Source organism: Ailuropoda melanoleuca, chromosome 11 (assembly GCF_002007445.2).
Source record: "Ailuropoda melanoleuca isolate Jingjing chromosome 11, ASM200744v2, whole genome shotgun sequence".
Taxonomy (NCBI): domain Eukaryota; kingdom Metazoa; phylum Chordata; class Mammalia; order Carnivora; family Ursidae; genus Ailuropoda; species Ailuropoda melanoleuca.
In genome coordinates, this window is record NC_048228.1 from 97,187,858 (window position 1) to 97,205,959 (window position 18,102).

General features: G+C 38.7%; 1 protein-coding gene across 15 annotated transcripts in view; it reads left to right on the top strand.

Moving 5' to 3' along the window:
• The first annotated feature begins 10,089 nt into the window (after positions 1-10,089).
• Positions 10,090-18,102, top strand: part of LCORL (ligand dependent nuclear receptor corepressor like) — a 178,404-nt gene continuing 170,391 nt past the window's right edge. For 2 of the 15 annotated variants that reach the window (XM_034672050.1, XM_034672041.1), the window contains exon 1: positions 10,090-10,666. In XM_034672050.1, coding sequence (XP_034527941.1) covers positions 10,516-10,666 — 151 coding nt within the window. In that variant the 5' untranslated portion in view covers positions 10,090-10,515. Of the gene's footprint in view, positions 10,667-11,156; positions 11,460-18,102 lie in introns of those variants that run through there. The other 13 variants (XM_034672044.1, XM_034672048.1, XR_004628927.1 and 10 more) reach the window with 12 other exon arrangements.

The following is an 18,102-nucleotide window of genomic DNA, read 5'->3' on the forward strand; positions in this document are numbered from 1 at the left end:
TTGCTTCTTCCTCTCCCACTCCCCCTGCTTGTGTTCCTTCTCTCACTGGCTGTCTCCCTCTCTCTGTCAAATAAATAAATAAAATCTTTGAATAAATAAATAAATTTAATTTCTGTTCTTCAAAACAAAGAAATCTGACTAACGTAAAGGGATTATGGAATAAGTAAACAATCTGCATTCATACAATTCAATGAACACTCATAGAGGTTTGTCTATGTTCAAGCAACTTGTTGAGTGCTGATGGAGGAAGGCACAGAGTTGTTTATTATTAGCACCCATTCATCCATCCGTGCGTCCATCTACCAAGTAAGCACTCATTGAGATCCTCTTCCATGCCAGGCACTATTTTAGACAGTGGAGAAACAGAAATAAAAATATGAAGTGACAGACATTATGTATCTTTCTATTTTGTAAGTTATCTATGGGCCTATTGCCAGTTCTTTTTGCTCTCTCCAATAGCACTCCAATTTCCAATTTTTCATAAATCAAACCTGTTATACAATTTCTGTTCCATTTTGTCCCAGAAAAGTCTTCCTTGGATCCTTCCATCATCCTATTCACCTTTGGACTTGCTTTCAGGGTCTGCTGTCAGCTGCCCTTCCTGTAACTGCCCTTCCTCATCTTAGGAATTCCTTTGACTCCTCTCTTACATTGGATTCCCTGTTTCTTTATTGTGAAGAAGCACACCCCAGTAGCATCCTGAAAAGGAGTATATGGGAGGTAAACGTTTTGAGACTTTGCAAGCCTAAAAAATATCTAATTTATTCCCATAATTGACTGATAGGTTTGATGACTTTAGAATTCTAAGTTGGAGGTCATTTTTAATTTTAATTTTGAAGATACTGCTCCATTGTCACCTATTGAGAAGTCCAATAGTACTCTGTTCCTTTTTTTTTTTTTTTAGTACTCTGTTCTTTATCCATTGTACATGGTCTACTTTTACCCTCTAGAAGTTTTTAAAATTTTCTCATTATTCCTGGGATCCTAAAATTTCATGATTATGTGTCTTGGAGTGACACCTCTTAATCTAGAGGCTCAACTTTTATTATTTCTTTGATAATACCCTTCCCTTGGTTTGTGCTATTCTCTCTTCCTGGAACTCAGGTTGGTCAAATATTGGAGTTCCTGGACTGATCTTGAAATTTTCTTATCTCCCATTGTCCATCTCCGTATCTTTTTAAAATGCTGTTTTGAAGAAATATTCTATCTCAACACTTCCACTGAATTTTGTCTAATTTCCTCTGACATATTTTTAATTTCCAAGAGCTCTTTCTTGATTTCTCATCGTGCTTGGTTTCCATGGCATCTTATTTCAAAGTAATTCTTGTTTTAGTGATGCAATATCTTATCTCTGTGAGGATGTTAATTATAATTAATTAGAAGTTTTCTTCTACTCTCCGAATTTTCTGTTTTTCTCTGAATTGCTTTTATCTGCTTGTTTTGGTCTGTTTCAAGCTGGATATTTTCCTCAAACGTCTAAGGGCTCTTAGCAGCCAATGCATATTTACGAATGAAACCCTTAAACATTTATTGGAGGCTCTATGTGTATGGGTGGACCGTATGGCCGGTGGATTTTACTCTGAGTAAAATGTGATCAGGCAGAAGGCCGATTTTTCATTGGGGAGATTTTCAAATGTAGCATCTATAAGTCTTTTCTGTGATACTTTTGAATTTCTCTTGAGAAGGATCTCCAGTGTCTTGCTAAAAAGTACAAATCTGGTTATGGGTATTGTAGGACAAGCTGGGTGGAATTGAGCAAATTTTTACTTAATAATCTGTTGAGTTTGCAACTTTAGCCCCATTCAGTGTCCTCAAATCCATAATATCTCCAGTCCAATTTCTACACAGAACAAATTGCCTATCTCTTGCAGGAGTTGGGATTAGGCTAGCTGTACCTGGTGGGGAGGGGGTCCAGAGGAGGAGGTAGTTCTCACAGCTCTTTACACTATCTTTCAACCAATCCCAGGCTTTTAGCCCTATTTCCCATCTCAAACTTCTGCCTTGTTAGTCTGTATTTCCTGGGAACAATGGAGAAGGAACTCACAGAGACCAATGATATTCAAAATAGTTGCTGAGTCTTATATTTAGATTTATTTTCCTTTCAAGTTTCTGATTTAGAGCTTAATGACTTTAGTGCATAAGAATAAGATCAGGCGATTTTACCTATTAAATTCGAAAGCCAGAACAGGATAATATTAGACTTCTTTACCTTCAATAGTTGCATAAGTAATTATTAATTACAATTTGAATCATATTATAATTTAAATCTTCAAATATGATATGATTTTGACATACTACTAAGTTAAGAGGTACTAAAGCTATACCAAATTCACATTTTTATTCCCATCTCTTCTTTATGAAGGTAAATCATAGTATAATTTAACTGCTTCTTTCTTTTCTACTTTTATTTCATCTCTTTTCTCTAGGTGGATATTAATATGGGCCACTATCATATTCACTGTTTAAATAAACTTTTGTGATAAGCTTCTTATAATCCACTGGATTTCACTTTGGAGTTTTACTGCTGGGCTTCTTCATGAAATATTGGTATTTTGTACTATTTTCATATCTAAATATATTCTATATGTTGAAACTGAGAATCAAATCTTAGCTCTTCTCAACAGCATGGAAAAACAATTCCAATTTCGCAAATTGTTCATATCTTTGTTCATTATGCCATTTTAGTAAGTAAAGTAATGAGATTTATTCATATAAGACATTATAGTTTATTCTGTACCAGGACTTTCAACAGGCAGAAATGTCAAATAATGTTAATTTCTTGGTTTCAAATATAACCCCTGTAAAATGCAACCATGCCATCTCCTTTTGTTGCTATCTTGACATTAAGGATGAAAAATAAATTTGGATTTACAAATAGGGCTTGAGAATGGTGGTGGGGTGGGGGTGAAAGAAGTCTTATATCTTTCGTATTTTCTTCTAAAAATCCCAATTTTTTACCATTTCATTTCAATTCAACAAAAGTTTCTTTGGTACCAACTCAGTGTAGACTGCAGGAATACAGAAATGATGAAAACCCTTGACTTCACAATCTGCAAGGTTTTGGAGTGGAACAATAGGATACATCCACAAATAATTATAATACATAGAAGAATGCGATAACACCCATGGCAAAAATGTGTAAGTAAAATACTTCAAGAACATAGAAAGGAGTTATTATGATTTTGTTTGGAGGTATTGAACAAGCTCCATGAGAGTAGAACAGCATGGAAGTGTCAGATGGGGGGCAGCAGAAAGCCTAGTTTGGCTGAATGGTATTTTAAATACTGAGGGACCATACTTCTGTGTTTGTGTTACTATCTTCCTCCAAATCAACATAGTCCCTCATGAAAATCTGATAAAGTCCGTGTTTCTCAATTTCTGATTCCTTACAAGGCAGATTTATCACCTTCTTTTCTGCTTTGCCAATGTAAAGCAGTGGTTCAATTTGGAAAGGCAGAGATGGTAATTCCAGTTCCACCACTACCTAGCTCAGTGACTTTGGACAGTTAACTTCACTGAGCCAATTTATAATTCCTTCTCTGAGATATGGGAAAATAATAACAGCACTTATTGCATAGGGTTTTGGTAAAGGTCAAATGAATTAATAATGCAGATAAGTGCTCAAAAAATGATGGCTATCATTATAGTATAAAGAGTCAAGATTAGGAAGTAGGAAATCTGATCTTCAGTTTGATATTGCTACTTCAAAACTGTGTGACCTACACATATTGCTTTGTATATCCTCTCCGAGCCTCAATTTCCCTAACTGCAAAGATAGGGAATTGACCTATAAGATCTGTACTCTCTATAAACTATAATAGTCTAGGTGATATGGATGACATTTTAATTTTATTTTGATACTCAACTATGCAATTGGATTAAATTGGATTAAATTGGATCAAATTGCCATCATTAAGCATATAATACATTGAAATTATTAAAAGGTTGAAAATGAAAGCGATAATAATGAGTTAGGCTGGGGGAGTGGTTTCAGGTGGACACAAAAAGAGTAGTGATAGATCAGCTCCTATTACCATCTGCTTGGATACAAGAGAAAATAGATGATAAATGTATTAAATTCAGATGCCAAGCTCAAAGGTGTATGATTTTGTTAAAAAAATTAGAAAACATGCTTACTATAATTTCATATTGGTTATCCAGACAGTTTAGGTCCTAAATCTTCTTAGTACAGTGAAAATTCTGTCCAACAAAAAGATATTTAATATGAAGATGGTAACAGGGTAAAATAGTAATGCTTAAAAAATACCTAATGGTATAACTAAACAAAGAAAGCCAAGAAAAAAATCTGAGATACCACCCTGAGATGTCTGACAATATTGGATCAACTATCATGTCCGTTTTTATGTACACTAAGAATAGTCTTGGAATAGGAAATAGGTAGACATTGTAACATAAAAAATGAGGTGCATCACTATTTCTGCTTTCTTAATTTTTATTCCCTGCTGTGAAATTTTATCTTTGTTCCCTATAAAATGTGCAAAAGAGATGTTGTTGATATCTGGAAATGCATCAAGAAGACAAAATCATTCATCTATTTTAGATATCTCTAATTATTTAACTGAAGTATTGAAATTAAATGCACAGCATGTGTATCTGAGATGATGGTGTCCTTGGAGTCCATTCTCTCAAAAGAAAAAGAATGCTGAGAAATCTTTGGCTTATAAACCCAGATGAATCTAAGAAGTTTGCATAAAATTTAGCATAATATGATTATGTGGCTGATTAGAAATTTTCTGGAAGGGGGCTATGTTCCATGCCTTAAATAATTGGTTGATCAAATTTGTCTTTGCTTTTTAGATCTCTGATCAGTGCAGTGCATTAGAGTTCAGAACTAAAGGAAATACAGTAAATTGTGATATTTTTTAAAGCAGCTAATAAAACATACTGAAAAAATGACTTCTCAGAATTGTGAATCATTTTATAGTTGATTAAGGCATTGAATATTTATGCCTTATAATTACAAACATCAAATTCATACAAAAGTGTTTAGATTTTATTAAATTAGAAATGTATATTATGTTTGTATGTTACATGTTGATAATTCATAATTGAATAGGTATTTTACAATCTTACTAGTATATTGGGGGTTTTTTGTTCCTGAGCAAAAGAATAGCTTTCATTTTTGGTTAGTATCTCAAAAAACATGATTCTAGTCATGCCCCTCTGTAAATTTTATATTTCTCTAGTATGCAAACATGAATATTTCAAATTACTCCAATTTATTTGTATGTTTACATCATATTCTATGAAAATGTACCCCAGATTAAGAATTAACTGCCCAGGGGCGCCTGGGTGGCTCGGTTATTAAGCGTCTACCTTCGGCTCAGGGCGTGATCCCAGCGTTCTGGGATCGAGCCCCACATCAGGTTCCTCCGCTAGGAGCCTGCTTCTTCCTCTCCTATTCCCCCTGCTTGTGTTCCCTCTCTCGCTGGCTGTCTGTCTCTCTGTCAAATAAATAAATAAAAATCTTTAAAAAAAAAAAAAAGAAAGAATTAACTGCCCAATGATCACATAAATCAAGAAACTATTAATTTTGCCTGCAGTTCATATCTATACTTGGTACTATTTAAAAACTATTGTTGATGTGCTGGGATGCCTGGGTGGCTCAGTTATTTAAGCACCCAACTCTTGATTTTGGTTCAGGTCACAACCCTGGAGTTGTGAGATTGAGCCCCATGTCTGGCTCAGTACTGCTGAGTGTGGACACTGCTTAAGATTCTCTCTCTTTCTCTCCCTCTGCCCCTTCCCTACATGCACCTCTCTCTCTAAAAACAACAACAACAAACAAATAACAAACTATGTCAGTTTTAGATAGATAATAGTGAACTTGGATGGATATTCATGGTGGTTTGATTACTAATAGTAATGATCCCAATTTCCTCACACCTTTCTATATCCATGCCATTTGTTTGTGTCCTCGTATTCAGATTTGGGATTTGGGCATGTGATTTGCCTTGGCCAATGGAACAGTGGCAAGCAAACAATGCAAGCAAAGCCTTTGAAAAGCGCTCGTATATTACTCTCTTGTTGTGTTTCACATGCTGCCACTATGTAAATAAGCCCTAGCCAGCCTCTGGATGATCGGACACATGGCTCAGTCATTCCCATTACCCCAGCAAACAGGGAGCCAAATTTCATACTAGAGTGAGGCCATCTTGGATCATGCAGCTTCCAGGATTAGCAATCCCAGCCAAGAGCAGCAGAGCCTCTCCAGATCAGCAGAACTGGCAATCGGACTTGTAGACTTTTGAACAATAACACGCGGTTGCTCTTTTACGCCACTAAGTTATGGATTGGTTTCTACACAGCAATACATAGTTGATATAATAAATGTAGGAAATAGCAGAACAAAATCATCTTTCTAAACAACATTAACATTTTCATATCATATATCTGTTGTTACAGGAAAATTCCTTTGTGAGTAACTAGATTTTCAGTGTAGGGGATCATCTTGGTTATGACCCTTTTTCTTTCCTTGGCTTTATAGATATATTAAACATTTGTCAAATCAATAAAAAAAAATAGGCACCAATGAAATGCCTGAAACAGCACTAGATGCTGAGACTACAAGAGTGAATCAGCCGGACTCCCATCTCTACATTTATTGAGCTTGCACTGAAGTCAAGTTACTGGATTATTATATTATACTTTGTGCTACTTGCTATGGAAAATTCTTTGCTCTTCTAAGTCAAGCTGAGTTCCAAAGTTGGCTTCATTTATGTATTTCATCATGTATGGCCATGATCTTTCCCTTCTCCCAGAAATTCTTCAGCAATGATATTCATTAGTTCTGTTCATTGATATTTCTACTTTTCATTCTTCAGGAGAACATGGTAGCATTGCACTTTCCCATATGCAGTAGACTGCAAAAATGGCCACAAATTATTTCTCTTCCCCTATTTGTATCCATTTTCAATTTGCCTTCCAGCTCTTTTTGTTAAGAGATAGAATCTATTTTACCATCCTGATGTTGGGCTTGGCTGTTTGGTTTGCTTTTAGCCATTGGAACTGTAGCAAGTGTGACTTAAGCTGAAACTTATAAAGTGCTTGTGTACTGGGACTTGCTCTCTTGCTGCTCTTAGAACGCTATGAATGCAACCTTGTGAAAAAGCTGGGGCTAGCCTCTTGATGATGAGGGACACCTGGCCTGATTGCTCTGTTGTCCCAGCTGATAGTCAGCTCACTCTCAGAGCTGCCTTGCTGACAGGCAGCTAATCACAGATACCTAAGTAAGCGCAGCCCAGGCCAGCAGAAGTGTCTGGCTGAGCCTAATACAAATTGCCATTCCATAGAATCATGAGCTAAATGAATAGTTGATGTTTTAAGCTATTAAGTTTTGGAGTGGTTTGTTATGCCCTTAAAGCTATCTGATATATCACTCCTTTGAAGTTAGGCATGGCCACATGATTTGCTTCACCCACTGAACTATGTCACTTCTGGCAGAAGCCTTTAAGAGCTGACTGTGATTCAGCATCTTATTTTTCTTGTCATGGTGACTAGGGTGCTTCCAGATGGTGGGTCTTCATAAACCTGGGTCCCTCAATAGACATGGGGCAGTCCTCCCCATCCTCCCTGATGCTGACTTTTGGAGAACATACAGTTTAAGTAAGAAATAAATCTTTGTTATGAGGAGCACTGGGTGTTATATGTATGTGATGAATCACTAAATTCTACACTTGAAACCAATTTTACCATATATGTTTGCTAACTAGAATTTAAATTAAAACTTGAAATAAAAAAATCTTTGTATTAAATCTTTGAGATTTGGGGTTACTGTTACTAAAGCCTTAGTCCATTCTGACTAATGCAGAAATTGGTACCCAGGAGGTATAGTTATGACAGAAAACCTAAAATATGTAGCTGTGACTTAGAAACTCAGTGGGTGGTAGCAAGGAAACTATTGTTAGAGTCTGGAAAGTTGGCAATCCATGCTAGCTGTGGTAAAATATTTGCTAACACTATTCATGTGTGTCTCCCATTCTTCCCCTTTCTAAATAGGAATGTTTACCATGGTTGTTCTGTCCCTATTGCAGCACTATATGTTGAGTGTGTATAAACAGGGAGGATACACTATATGTACGTGTGTATAAACAGGGAAGGATAGATACTTTCTCTTTAACAAGAGAAGCTTTAACCTGTTCTAATATAGGGACTACCAAGTATCACCCAGAGAAGCTGAACTTTGAAATTAATGCCATTACTGAATCAAATTTTTAGATTGTCTCATTTGTGAAAGGAGTGAAAGTATTTTGTAGTGTAAGCTGAATGAACTGTAAATTGATGACCAGAAGAATGAATTGCAGTAAGCATTGGTGCAGTTCACCAGTAAATTTGGATTTTCTTCCTTCTGGGCAAATAGAATTATACTTCCCTGACCCTTTGAAGTTAGCATGTCCATATGATTTGGTTTTGTCAAGGAAATATGAGTGGAATTGACTTGTATAACTTTCAGGAAGAACCAGTTTGCTATTTATGTTCCTTTTGCATATCATGCAAGTGGGGAAGTTCTAGAGATTGGAACCTTCTCAAGCCTCTGGTTGTTTGGTGAGAATCATCTGTCGTGAAACTAACTCCTCTGCCTCCCACTGCCAACACACACACACACCCTGCAGCTCCCCATGAACAGGCAGATAAGCAGGAAATACCATTTTTTTGTTGTTTAAAGTCCCTACAATTTTTAAATTTTTTGTTACTGCACTATAACCTAACCCATCCTAACTAATATAGATTACTATGAAAGTGATCATGAAAATTACAAAGGCTGGTCATCTTGGCAATTGAGTGGAATCTGTAACTGAAATCATCCACTGATAATTCCAAAAGCACTTTCACTAGAGATTTCACTTGCTCCTTCAATTGTGACCATTCTGGAAAAGGTGACTGTGAAATTCAAATTTCATTCTTTTTTCTTTGTGAAAATGTCAAACTACATCTTCACTATTGAGAGGTACTAATGAACAATGAAATACTTTCTCATAGAAAAAAGTAAGCAAGCAAGCAAGCAGGCCAGTAAGGATAAGCCACAAAACAGGGAGGGTGGAACTGAATGCATAGGAGTTTCCAAGAAAAGTAAAGCATATTTCCCAAAGACTTGTGCATAATTTTCCAGTAATACACAGTACTTCCCAGCAAACTTTGGGGGTCTTAGCTTTGGTTCCACCCCTGCACATATACAGAAACTCATGCAATCTGGTGCGAAAGTAAAAAATGTCATTGGCGTTTATATCCAATCAAAAGTTTTCAAAAGAAGAAGAAGAAGAAGAAAAGAAAAAGAAAAAAAAGAAAAGAAAGAAAAAAGAGAAAAGAAAGGGTAAAAAAGTTTTTCCTTTCTCTGAAGAAGAAATATTTTCTCTAGCACAGCGTAGAATTTATTCCATAACATTTGTAAAGTGCTAAATGCCGTGCCACCCACTGTACGAAGGTCATGAAAGTGAGAGATGCCAAGGTACAAACGTCTTAATGGGTCGCTGTCCTACAGGAGTTTACGTTTTGCGGAGCGTAACAGTTTCTCTTTTTGGCGTTTTCACCCAGCCACACCCAATCCTCCCGTAAACAATTTTCAATGAAGAGTCCCTCATCATTCCCTTAATCTTTACAAATATTCTCGCTTTCCGAGATCTCTTCGACCTGGAAACTGAAGTCACTGTGGGATCTCTCTCTGGATATATGGCAGTTATTTCTGATGCAGCCGAATGGCCGGCTTGATCTTCCCTGCGGTGGCGGGATGACAGTGACCCCCCAAAGTTTCCAGCACTTAAAGCATAAAGCGCAACTTGAACCCTAAAGGGGCAGACAACACTGGCTGTTTCCACCGCTCTTCTATCGAGGAGCCCAGGGAAGCTAAGGCGACTGGGTCAAATTCGGCGACGCGGGCAGTACGGTACTGTGATCAGGAGTTGGAAGCCAAACCCACAAGCTGCACCCCGCAGAGAAGTCAAGGCCAGTCTGCGACCCCACTGTGAGAGAACTGGTGAGTGCCCATCCCTGCTGGACTACAAGGACCAGCATGCATCGCGTAGCGGCCGAAAGCTCCGCTCCGGGACCCCGGCGCAACGGAGCCTGGGAAGTGAAGTCTCCGGGCGGCCCGAGTCGCGTCGCGAAGTCAGAAGGGAGGCGTTGCTAGTCCGCTCCATTAGCACGCCGGTTTCTGGCCGGGCTCCGAGCCTCTCGCTCCCGCTCAGGATTTTCGCGGGCGGCGGCGGGAGCAGTATGGCTTGCTTGAGTAAACTCCGGAGGGAGGAGGGAGATGGGAGTGGATGGGGAGGCGGGGTCAGCGGAAGCGGCAGGTTGCTTCCTTCTCCTCACGCTCCCTCCCCGCCTCTCCCTGAGGGAGCGGTGGGAGGGGGAGGGAAGGGCAGAGGGAAGGTAGTGACACGTGTCAATCAACCCCCCCTCCGGGGGGCGCGCGCTCCGGGGCTCGCGCCGAGGGCTCGCGCCCCTGCCTCGTGCCTGCGCCGCTCGTATGTAAATGAGGGCGCGTGACGCGGGACGCAGATGGACAAGGGAAGAGAGAGAATGGCCGCTGCCGCCGCCGCTGCTGCCGCCGCCGCCGCCGCTCAGTGCCGGAGCCCTCGGTGCGCGGCGGAGAGGAGAGGATTCCGGCGGGAACTCGACTCTTGGCGCCACCGCCTCATGCACTGTGTAGGTAAGAGAGACACGGGCCGGAGCCCCAGCTCCGCGCGGCGACGGCTGCCGCAGCCCGAGGAGTTTGTGGCTGAGGGGGTTAGTTGAATCTCCCGTTTGGGTCAGTTCAATGGGGGAGCGCGATGGGAGCGGCGGCGGCGCGGCGGCTCCGGCGCTCGCCTTTTGTCTGGGGGCTTCTCGCCCGGCGCGGTTCTCGCTCCTTCCCTTCTCAGCTCTTGGGCTCCTCAGGAACTGTTAGTTCGGACCCGCTCGCCGAGCCCCCTAGGAAACCGCTCGCTCGCGCTCTCCCCGAAACTCCGCGGCGCCGCTCGCAGCCCGCCGTCCACCCTGTCGGGGGGCAGGCAGCGGCCCGGTGGGTCGGCCTCCGGGTGGTGGGGAGCCGGCGGGAGGAAGGCGGGCTGGTCCGCGCCCCCGCCGGGCGCACACACACCCCCTTCCCGCAGCCAGGGGCCGGGCCGGCCAACGCGGAATGGCGACGGCACCTTTCCCCCCCCCCACCTTACCCCCCTCCTTTTCCCCTCGCGGACGCCCGGACGACTCTGGTCCTCTTGTACTGTCATGTGATGGACCCTTCCCTGCACACACACGCACATCATCCTCCCCACCTACCATCCCCGTTTTCTTGCAATTCCGTCTTCCTTCTGGTGGGATCGGAATCGTTTTGCTACAAACTTCTGGGCTTGGGGCTGTCATTCTGCGGGTTGCTCGGGGTGGCACACTGTGGGAACTCCCCACTGTGCCGCGGTCGCTTTTTTGTCTGAGTGAGACGTGTGCGAGGAGCTGTTACCCAGCAGGTTGGTTTAGTGGGCACAGAAGGGACTACGAGGGTTATGGGATGGGGTGTGTTGTCCTTGTTTGTTTTGGAAGGGGGTTGTGGGTTGGAGAGTAGGGGAAGAGGTAGAAAGGAAGGTTGCATTGTCTTAAGGAGTGGATGGATAGCGGTAGCAGCTTGCTCGCTGGCGATTAAATCTTGGCATTTGGAGTTGAGGAGTAATCTGAGTGCCTTAAGAAAACAACTCTCTTACCTTGTTTCCATCTGTTCTTGCGCCACCTCGCGCCCCTTTTCCCCCACCCCCTCAGATTTGTTTGGTTAGCGCCTGAAGATCCTTCTTGTTTTTCCCTAGTGAAAAGGAGACCGCGGTGGAATAAACTAGTACAGCTTCAGCTTAGAAATGTGCATTGCAGAGTACGGTGGATATAGGAAAATGTACAAGAAGGAAGCTTGCTCCGACTAGGAGCATTTAAGTTCACTTTAAGCAATGAACTGTTTTACCTTTATAAAATATATTTTGGTCTTATTTAAGGAAACATTCTGGGACATAGCTTTAGTCAAGTATTTATAAGTGATTTTAGTTCTTAGAAAAAGTAACAAAACAAAACAAAAACCCTCACGGTATTCTTTTATAAAAATGTTAAGCCAAGTGTTGCTAGTGCTTCCTGAACACAAAATGGACCCATCTTTTTTTTTAAGCTTTTATTTATTTATTTGACAGAGGGATAGCACAAGTAGTGAGAGCCGCAGGCAGAGGGAGTGGGAGAACCGGCTCTCCGCGGAGAAGGGAGCCCGACCCAGGGCTCAATCCCAAAACCCTGGGATCCTGACCTGTACTAAAGGCAGCTGCTTAACCGACTGAGCCACCCAGGTGCCCCAAAATGGACCCATTTTTATAATTGCTTATGTAAGGATCTCTTCCACTGACAACCTGTTTAGAAATTGTTGAGTTGGTTCACAGGATGATAGCATTCAAACACTGGCTCACGATGTAATTGTGTTAAGTTTTACCAAGGCACGCAGTGATTTGTAGATGTCTTCGGTCAGTTTTTATGTTTTGAAATACTTTGGGGTTTTTCCCTTTTCGTCTTGTTTAGATACATTACGTATGGCTCTGTAACACAAAAATATGTGTAGTTTTGAAAAATAGTCAAATTTTAAATGACGTTGGATTTGATGGAAAAACTGATTTAGGATATCTTTCTGCCTTACCTGCTCAGACACGCAAGTACGATTACAAGACATTGAAAATTGAGTTGATGTGGTATGTCTAACATGCAATCTCTATATTATATTTTTAATGTAATGCATAACCGTACTGTATTTGAAAGGAAATTTTTTCCTGGACTCTAACTGTATTTCAGAATTGTTTCCCATAGTCCCAGTCGGGAGACCTAGTAAAACCCATCTCATACTTTGTTTTTGTCATTGTTATTTTTACATAATAAAACTCTTTTGAACAGATATACACTTGTTGATTTGGTTTTTTCAGTATCATATGTGAAGCACTTATTTATTCATAGTGTGAATTAGGATTAAATGTAGTTTGTGTGATTATTTTAAATTACCTTTTGCTATTAACGTGCTTATATTCAATACTTAACTTTGTAAATATATTTACCAAAAAAGCCCAATTCTTTTTCCTTTTGCATGTGTGTGAATATTTTTATGTATATATATTTTTGTATTGAATATATTCAGTGCTCTTATTGCTTGAAATCCTTTTAATAAATTATACTTTCTATAATTTGGAAAAGAAAATGATCCAAAAGTCTTATTTTTATATGAGACAGAAATTGTAAGCAGTGCCCTAGGGTTATTCAGCAAATTAGTATTGAGCCAGTAGTGAAGTTTTAAATCTCAATTCTTAGCCTAAGTTTTTAAAGTAATCTGATTTTTTTTAATAACTCAGGTAATATTCTAATTTCATAAGGGAAAAAGTTCATTTTAGTTGTCATGACTGCTGGTAGTTAGCTGAGATGCTTAACTCTTGATATGGAAAGTGATGTTTGCTTTTCTCTATTTGTGGAACTCATGTCTTTAGGTTAGATTTGTGACTACTTTGTGATTTATTCCTCATTTTTCTTTTTTACAATTTAATTGAGTTTGTTCTACAAACTCTGTGTCCTGATTAATAGCCCTATTTACAATGTGGTGCTTTTTATAATTTGATTATTTTTCTGTAATCATCCTATACAATGCTATAATTTTCAGTATGCTCAGCTAACAAATGTTTGAGTGCTTATTGAATATAGTTAATAGTATCCTAGTACTCATTATGACATTGAGTGATAACGGATAAAGTCATGGGTCTTATGGAATATATAATACAATTAGTATCTGATAAGTCATTAAATTTAAAACAAAGTAAAGTCAAGCATAAAAGAAATGCATTAGCATATTTTTAAATATTACCAGGTCTTGTATAGTCTATTAGGATATTCAATCTGGGAGATAGGCCGAGTTTTTTTTCTACTTTTTGCTAACTTTTAATTTTGATAAAATTTCAAATTTACAAGAAAAGTTGGAAGAATAGTACAAGGAACTCCTACGTACTCTTACCCACATTCACCAATTGTATTATGTTATGCTGCATTTATCATTCTTGCCTTATATCTATTTTTTTTCTGAACCATTTGAGGATAATTTAGTGACATCATACCTCTCTACCCTTAAATTCTTCAGTGTATATTTCCTAAAACCAAGGACATTATCTTACCCAACCACAGTGTAAATTATTAAAACCACGGGATTTAAAAAAGACATAGTACTATTACCTATTTCATAATCCATGCTCAATTTTTATCTTTTTTGTCTATAAGCTCCCCCCTACCTCGCAGTCCTGGATCATGTATTGCATTTGGTAGTACTATCTCTTTAGTCTCTCTTAATCTGGAACATTTCCTCAGCCTTTCTTGTATTCTTGACCTTGACATTTTTTAAAAGTACAGGATGGTTATTTTGTAGAATGTCCCTAATTTGAATTTGTCTGTTGTTTTCTCATGACTACACTGCTTATATGTATTTGGCAGGAATACCTCTAAAGAGATGTTCTTTTTTTTATCAGTACATCATATCTTGAGGTTCATGATGTTGGTTTGTCCCAATGTTGGTGATGTTAGCTTTGAAAATTTGGTTAAGGTGGTATTCTCCATTATTTCTCCCTGAAAGTTATTATTCATCCTTTTGTAATTAAGAATGTAATTTGTGGGAAAATATTTTGAGGAACAGAATATTAACATAGTCTCACCAGTATTTCACCCACAAGTTTTAACATCCATTCATGATTTTCTAACTTCATCATTCCTCCTATAATTAGTACTTGGTATTCTGTCATAAAGCAATCTTTCTTATCTCCTCCATTATTTATTTATTTATTCAGTTATTTTTATCAGCATGAACTTATGGATTCTTTATTTAATGGTTAAATCCATTGCTATCATTACTTTGATTCCCAGATTGTCTCAGGTTTGGTCTTTGGGAGCCTCATCAAGCTGGTTCCAATGTTTTTTGACAAGTCACACCTCTCCACAACCCCTCTCACCCTCATCTCTCAAATGACAGCACTTCCTTCCTGCCAAAACAAGATATTCCAGGTTCATCATCCAGCCCCAACGTAAGCCATTTCTCCAAATAACGCTGCATTCTTTTTAGTGGAGGATAGATACAGATACCAAAATCTGAACACTAGGTTTCAGGACTGTTTTTAAACCCTATTTTTTTCTGACGCAGAAGCTAATACTTAGTGTAACTGATTTGCCTAAGGTGTCAACAACAAAACAAAATGCAAAGATTTGATTAGAATCATTTTGTAAACTCCAGTTTCTTTTCTACATACCAGTGTTGTCCAGTAGAAATATAGTGGGATCCAAATATTTAATTTAAAATTTTCTAGCAACCACATTTGAAAAGCACATTTTTTTAAGGCCAATATCCTCAAAATATTTTAACATTAATCCATACTAAAATTGTTAATGAGTTAGTTTACATTCCTTTTTTAATATTAAATTTTTGAAGTTAGGCATTTTATACATCTAGCACAGCTTAATTTGAACTCGCCACATTTCAGGTGCTTAATAGCCACACATAGCCAAATGGCTACCTCATTGGACAACACAGTTCTATAGTATAGTAGCTCCAGCCAGCTCTTAATACCATGGTACCACTTTTCAAATGTGTTGATAATAACCAAACCCACAGCTTAATTTGTCTTTCTCCAGATCTTTTATTTGTAAAGAAAATACAGCAAATAAACAGGCTCTGGAGCTAGACTACCTGTGTTTGAAGTCTACTGTTACCACTTACCAATGTGGACAAGTTACTTACCCTCTCTGTACTTCAGTTTCTTATCTGTAAATTGGAGGTAATGAAGTGGTTTGAGAATTAATTATGTTGCTATATGTTAGTATGTGTCTACCCTATAAAAAGCATTCCATAAATATTAGGTATTATTATTCGTGATTTACACAGGTTATTAGCAGCTTTGAGTTTTACGTTTTTGCCAATAGGTTCTTTCTGGTGGGAATGCTGATAAACAATAAAAGGATCATGAGGAATATTAGAGGAAAGGATAGTGAGGGCTTGCATGATCTGTATTCCACGGTTATTTTAGAGCCACAGAGTCAGAGTTTTAGAATCACAGTATATCACTTAGCATAATCCTGTCTTTTCATATATGGGGAGATCAAAAGAATGATGCCTTCCTACATCTTAAGGAGTCTTTTGCTTTGGAAATCCTGAATACAAGAAATCAGTTTAAATTCATTTTAAAAATCTGTATCATACCGGGTCATCTTGAAGCTACTATTTGTCAGTACCTACTCTATTTTACTCTTCCTGTTAAACACATCACTGCCTTAGCGCTTCGCACTCTGCAAGTGTTTGTAGAGTGGACTTTCTTCCAAACTACCTGTGCCATTTATAATAGCAGCGTGGGTGTCAGAGGCTAGTCTCTTCCTCTGTTTTTAACCTGTGAAGAAGTTATGGGAGCCCTTGATAGAGCTGTGACTCTTAAAGCTAGGACAGTCCAGATAAATAAAATTCTAGATAATCAACTTGACATTTCTTTCTTGCTGCTTCTTGCCTTTTGCTCTTTTGTCTTTCCACTAACTTCTGTTTCATCTTGTCATTATTGCCATGAAAATTTCAGAAATCTGAATTTGATGAGGACTGGTATGGATGGGTCAGTCACCCAAAAACCTTGGCACTTGGCTGTACAATTATTTTTTCAAGCACTAGCAGTTTTTGTTTTTTTTTTTTTTACCAATTTAAAAAGGTGTAAATTATGGAACTGTTAACATGGACAAGACATATGGGATCTATGTGATAATGAGTAGTTGGGTGTTTAAGACGTGTATCCAGCTTTGTCTTTACCATAGGCATATCAGTGGATTTCATGTGTAAAATTTGAAATTCTGTGGGGCGCCTGGGTGGCTCATTCGTTAAGCGTCTGCCTTTGGCTCAGGACGTCATCCCGGCATTCTGGGATCGGGCCCCGCATCAGGCTCCTCTGCTGGGAGCCTGCTTCTTCCTCTTCCATTCCCCCTGCTTGTGTTCCCTCTCTCCCTGGCTGTCTCTCCCTCTGTCACATAAATAAGTAAAATCTTTAAAAAAATAAAAAAAATAAAATTTGAAATTCTGTGCCCTCCTGGATTATTTTATACTTGGAAGAGTAAAATTCTGCCATCGTTAGAACCAAGCCGTGTGTGAAATTTGTATTTTTGCAGATGTTAGATACAGGCTACAAGCTGGTCAGAGCATATCATAGTCTCCTTTCTGCACGGTGCTGTCTCTTCATGTCCATGCTGTTTCCTTTGGCTGGCTATATATATGCACCCTTCTCAGCTTGGCTGTGCACCCTGATACACTGTTATGTGTCCTCCATGTTTCCCAGACTTGTCTGACTTTCAACCCTGGTCTTTAATTCTACCACAGTGCAGTCCTGGGGGGAGCAATGAAGGCATGTAGATTTTTGGATATGCAATTTTTTCCCCTTATTAGTAAATTCAGCCTTTCAGTTATAATATTCTATATTTTTTGTGTGTGGATTTCCTGTCTTTTTCTTTTTCGATAGTGTTCCTTCTTTTTGTTATATATACTTATATATACCAAAAATATATATTTATATATATATATGTTTATATATAAGTATATATATATAGTATATATGTAAATTTATATATATAAATACAACTATATATAGCCAGCATTCATGGATGATAGATAACAGTTGGTTAGAGCACCAAATTCATACGTTCAAAATTTGGGGGACCCATTTAACTTTATTGGAGTCCATACTTAGGGCTGAATCTATCATTAAGAAATTCTTTCAAAAGTTTTTATTCACCACAGAAAGTAAAAGAATGTGAAATTTAATGAAGAATCACTTTTCTATATCTCATCTCATTTTGTACAGTTTTCTAATGGTTGACAACAAACCTATCCTGCTTATTTCATTCACTTCTTGTTTTTCTTTTTTCTTTATTTTTATTTGTTGCCACATTATTATTACTTTCTTTACGCTATCTCACAGATTCAGTTTTTATGGTGAAGTAAGCGTGTTGGGCAGATTCCGATAAGATTTTAGTTTATAACAATATCTGCATTGCTGGTTTTATTGTCTTTCAGCCCAGCGTATAATATATATTGTCATTTTTTGGAATACC